The following is a 5,697-nucleotide window of genomic DNA, read 5'->3' on the forward strand; positions in this document are numbered from 1 at the left end:
TTCTCCCCCAATTCTTCGTTCTGGGCATGTGTTGCCAAAGTTAAGTAATAAATTTGAAGAATTAGGGGTTGGGGGTTCGAAGGTTTCTGATGGAGTTAAAATCGAATTGGATGATATTGAAGATGAAATTGCATACTGGAATTCGACTCTGGTTTGTTACATGTTAGGGTCAACCCACCTCTAAGTGTTTTTGAAGGTTTTCCTAGGAGAATTTGGAAAGACAAGGGAGTTGACAAAATTGGAGTTTTGGCACAGAGAGTGTTCATCATTCGATTTGAGGCTCATAGCACTAAGGACAGTATATTGAACAGAGGCTATATGTTCTTTGATAAGAAGCCAGTAGTGATGAAGTCGTGGGATTCCTATACTGATTCAAGAAAAAAGATGTGAGTTCAGTTCCTATCTGGATTCAGATCCATGGATTAGATTTAAAATACTAGGGAGAAAGAGCTCTGTTTAAAATTATGGGGTAGGTGGGGACTCCATTGATGCTAGATTCGTTTACTAAAAATAAAGAAAGGCTGATGTATCCTAGGGTGATGGTGGAGGTGCAATTAAATCAAGTGTTTCTTGAAATGATTTCATTTACTAATGAACTTCACCAAGAAATTCCTCTAACAATGAAATATGAATGGCTTCTTATCACTTGTGGGAAATTCCATGGCATGGAACATTCATCTGATGCTTGTAGAAAGGAAGAAGAAGTTAGACAGAAATGGGTGGTTAAAAACAAGGAAGTAGGGGCAGTTCATTTGGAGGACTCTAAAAGGAAAGATCAGGAAGGTTTTTTATCAGTTATAAAAGGCAGGAAAGTGATACCAGAGGTGGCCAGTGCTTCCATTTTGTCTAATCACTTTTAGATCTTAGGGGAAACAGGAGATTGCTCGGTTGGAGTTGATGTTATGCAGCAGGGAGGGGGAGATCCTCCCCTGAGAAATGGATAGGATTCTAAGCTGGAATGTCAGGGGGATCAATAAACGTCACAAACAGGAAGAGGTTAAGAGATTGCTATTTTCCTTGAAGTTGGGTTTAGTTGGTCTCCTTGAAACTAAAATACAGGCTCATAATCTGGGGCCTGTATATGTTAATATGTTTGCGGGTTGGTGTTTCTCAACAAATAATGCATGGCACAAAGGAGGTCAAATTATGTTGAGTTGGAATCCGAGAATGTTTATAGTCAATATTCTGAAATGCACTAGTCAGTTAATGCATTTAGACGTTATTTCATTGGCTAGTAAGGAACAATTTTTGGTTACATATGTATATGCTATGAATGAAGAAAATGGTAGAGCTATTCTTTGGACAGATTTAAAAGATATTGCAGACAAGGTGAATGGTCCATGGCTCATTTTAGGGGACTTTAATGATATACTTAGTTTTGAAGAGAGAATAAGTGGAACTAAGAGGCAAAAATGTTCAGGGGCATTTAAAAATTGTGTGGAATACTGTAAGGTGGGAGATGTTAAATTCACAGGTTCTTTTTTCACTTGGAATAACAAACAAGATTTAGCTACTCGGATCTATTTTAAAATAGATAGGGTACTAGCAAATCAGCAGTGGTTAGGTAAATTTCCGAATGCAGAAGCTGTGTTTATGTCATAAGGTGCTTTTGATCATTGCCCTGTTGTTCTTTCTATTTATCAGTTTGTTGCGGAAGGGAAAAAACCTTTTAGGTACTTTAGAATGTGGCAAAAAGTTCTAGATTTTAAGAAGAGGTTGGAAAGGAATTGGTTGGTCAAAGATGGTGGAGCACCAATGTTTCAGCTTATTCAGAAGCTAAAAAGAGTAAAGCAAATATTAAAGGACATTAACAAGAGTGAGATTGGGGATATTCAAGCAGCTCATGCTCGGAGTTATCAAGCTCTCATGGATTTCCAAGAAGATTTAATTCATAAACCACTTGAATATGATCTTATCTCTAAGGAAAACGAGGCCAGAGCAACATACAAAGAAATAAATGCAACTTATCTCTCATTTCTTCAACAAAAAGCTAAGTTTCATTGGATGAAGGATGGTGATGATAATACCTCTTTTTTTCACACTAGTATACGACATAGAAGGGTTGTGAATAGGATTTATTCAATCAAGGATACAGATGGTGTTTGGGTAGATAAACCAGATCAAGTGATTGTAGCATTTCTGAAATTTTATTACAGGCTCTTGGGAAGTAAAATGGATGGAAGGAAATCAGTGTTGCCTCAAGTTATTAATCAAGGTCCGAAAATCACAAAAGATCAAATGAGTTTATTAACATCAGAGTTTTCCAATGAAGAAGTGAAAGCAGCTGTTTTTGGGATTCCTGGCAATAAGTCTCCGGGTTTAGATGGATTCAGCAGCTTTTTCTTTCAAGACAACTGGGAGGTGGTAGGCAATTCAGTCTATGAAGCAGTTAAATCATTTTTGCATACAGGAAGACTACTGAAAGAGATTAATTCTACAACTATAACTTTGATTCCTAAAGGAAAATACCCAGAAAATGTTATGAACTTTCGGCCCATAGCTTGTTGTAATGTTGTCTACAAAGCTGCAACCAAGTATATTTGTTCTAGATTGAGGATGGTACTTCCGGACCTTATAGTTCAAAATCAAATTGGATTTTTTCAAGGGAGGTATATAACATATAACATAATGATATGTCAAGATTTGATTAGGCATTATGGAAGGAGCAACTCCAAACTGAAATGCATGATTAAGCTAGATTTGAGGAAGGCATATGATACCATTGAGTGGGATTCTCTTGAGGAAATGCTATATGCTTTCGATTTTCCTGATGATTTTATTAAGTTGGTTATGATTTGTGTGAGGACCCCAAGATTTAGTCTCATGTTTAATGGGTCATTACATGGTTTCTTTGCAGCTAAAAGAGGTCTAAGGCAGGGGGATCCATTATCTCCTTTACTATTTGTATTAGGGATGAAATATTTATCCCGGATTATGCTGAAAATTGGCAAGATAGAAGGTTTTAAGTTTCATGATAGATGCAGACCTCTCAAACTAAATCATCTCTGTTTTGCAGATGATGTTTTGTTGTTCTGTCATGGGGACTTTAAATCGATTTATTTGATGCTAAGAGGAATGAAATTGTTCTCCCAAACATCTGGATTGCAACCAAATGCCACGAAATCAGCTTTGTATTGCAGTAATATGAATGACTTGGAGGTACAAAGAGTAATCGATTCTTCTGGTTTTACAAGACAACATTTACCATTTAGATACTTGGGGATACCTATATGTGCAAAGCGAATCTCAGCAGGTGAATGTGCAATTTTAGTGGAGAAAATGGTCTAGCGGATTGAAGCATGGACCACTAAGAATCTTTCCTATGTGGGCAGAGCAACATTGGTTAATTCAGTGCTGATGGCAATTCATACCTACTGGGCTCAGATAATGATTCTCCCTAAAAAGGTTTTGCATCAAGTAAATACAATTCGCAGGAACTTTTTATGGAAAGGCTTGGTTGAGTCTAGTAATTCAGGGCAGGTTTCTTGGGATGATATATGTAAAACCAAGGCTGAAGGAGGTTTGGGCTTTAGAAGGATCAATGAGTGGAATGAAGCAGCTATTGGTAAGTATGTATGGGCAGTGGCTTCGAAAAAAAGATTCTTTATGGGTAAGATGGATACATACAGTGTATATTGGAGATGCAGAATGGTGGGTCTATAAAGCCCCGAGTATCAGCAGCTGGTATTGGAAGCAGATTGTCAAAGTTAAGGAGAAATACAAGGACTTGAATATGACTCATATTTGCTCTAATGGGGATTATAAGATTGCTGGGGGATACAAATATCTTGTTACAACACACCAAAAGGTTTCATGGTATAGAGAAGTCTGGAATAGAGCCATTATACCAAAACATAGATTCATTTTATGGCTTGTTGTCTTGGACAGGTTACAATTGAAGGATAGACTGTTCAGATTTAATATATCTATTGATAATCAATGTATTATGTGTGGCAGTAGCAAAGAATCGAGAGACCATGTATTCTTTGATTGTTACTTGAGCTATACTTGTTTGAGGCATATTAAGAGCTGGTTGGATTGGAAATCGGCAGCTAACACCTTACATAAACTACTACGATGGATAGCTAAGTCACGACTCACCAGGTTCAGGAAGCACATTTTCACAGCGTTGGTATACCAGCTTTGGTGGACCATAAATGAAGCTTTGTGGAATCATAGAGTCTATACAATAACAATACTTATTCAAAAAATTCAATTTAATGTAAAGAATAGAATTAGAAGCATAATACCTAACAAGATTCAATTAATAGATAGAGATTGGTTTGAGAAATTGTAATAGAGTTTATAGCAGGCCTCTAAAAATGGTGTTGTTTAGGTTGAAATTGGAAGTTCAAACTATACACAGATCTATGATTTACCAAAAAAAAATACTAAAAATATATATAGGTAATGATTAAAAATAATCACTATGGTACCCTATATATATATGGGTCAAAGGGTTATTATTTACTAAAATAATAATTATATTATAGTAAGATGAGTAGTGAATAATTGATTAATATTTTTACATTTGTCTTTTTTTTTTAAATAAAATCCTTAAATTATTTCATTTTTTGCACTTTGGTCCCAATTTAAATTTTGAATATTTATTGCATCAATTAAGTTTTATTTATAATTTATTTAATTTTGTTTAAATACTGCAGCGTATATGTTTACACTATTACAATTATTTTCTCCTTTCGTATGATATTGTCATATGCCAACATATAGACCACGAATGCCCAATCGATATCATAGTACTTTTTTTGTTTTTTTAATGAGAATCACCATTGTACTTTGATGTGATCTCATTTACCTTATGAAGACTTGGTTCATGGAATTCTTAGGAAATCACATTAAAAAATCATCCCATATTTTATTATTTGATGGAGAAACACGAGGAGGAAATTAAAGGGATCAAAGTGGAAAATAAAATAAGTAGAAAGCAAAAAAAAGTGTTAGTACATGCTTATAATTAAGAAACTAATTAATAATTACAATAACTTTTTAAGTAAAACACAATCTTAATTAATTAATATTCCCTTTAAAGATATAAAAATATTTTAAATAAATACCATCATATTATAGGTTATTAATTAGTAATTAATATATTATATTAATTAACGATTAAATTAATCACAATTATTTAATAACGATTTAATGACTAAAAACAAGTGTAATCATCAATGAGAAAATATTAATTGGAACACGCGTTGTGGAGCATTCTCTTTGTCAATATTAGTTAGGTTAAACCCTCTTTCAAAATTTATTGTAGTTTTTACCAAATTTAAGACTGGCAAAGTCAATCATGCATTTATTAACTTTATTATTGATATGACCCCTTTCGTCAATAATTTATGTTCCCTCAAATTATTATTATTTGCTTGGAATAGAGTTAGAATTATAAAGTTGGTTAGAGCGTGACTGGTGAGGTTAAGTTGAAATAAATACTTTTGAGTACTAAACAATACGAAGGGTTGGTCAATGTGCTGATTTGATAGATGTATTAAAATCCTATCCAAAACAACTAAGATGAAATTGGTTTGGAAGTAGTTTTCATAGTGTCTGTCTCTAATATAATTCAACCTAATGCAAGTGTCGTCAAACAATATGCTCATCTATATAAATCTCGCCCGGGTGCGTGCCTTGTTAGTTGTTACTCCAATTATTAATTAAAGTTGGCAGAAAAAATAAGCA

At 34.2% G+C, this 5,697-nt stretch overlaps 1 protein-coding gene across 1 annotated transcript; it reads left to right on the forward strand.

Moving 5' to 3' along the window:
• Positions 1-936: 936 nt before the first annotated feature.
• LOC133824924 (uncharacterized) lies at positions 937-3,906 on the forward strand. Its single transcript, XM_062257939.1, has 5 exons — positions 937-1,539; positions 1,645-3,253; positions 3,353-3,565; positions 3,648-3,808; positions 3,889-3,906. Exons 1-5 carry the CDS (start codon positions 937-939, stop codon positions 3,904-3,906), a joined length of 2,604 nt encoding a protein of 867 aa, XP_062113923.1.
• Positions 3,907-5,697: the final 1,791 nt, after the last annotated feature.

Source organism: Humulus lupulus, chromosome 3 (genome assembly GCF_963169125.1).
Source record: "Humulus lupulus chromosome 3, drHumLupu1.1, whole genome shotgun sequence".
Lineage (NCBI taxonomy): Eukaryota > Viridiplantae > Streptophyta > Magnoliopsida > Rosales > Cannabaceae > Humulus > Humulus lupulus.

Excerpts from the sequence above, each read along its gene's own strand:
- LOC133824924 (XM_062257939.1), top strand. The coding sequence starts at position 937 with ATGGATAGGATTCTAAGCTGGAATGTCAGGGGGATCAATAAACGTCAC. Across the intron at positions 1,540-1,644 it reads TCTATTTTAAAATAGATAGG|TTTGTTGCGGAAGGGAAAAA; the intron begins GTACTAGCAAAT and ends TCTATTTATCAG. Across the intron at positions 3,254-3,352 it reads TGCAAAGCGAATCTCAGCAG|TGCTGATGGCAATTCATACC; the intron begins GTGAATGTGCAA and ends TGGTTAATTCAG.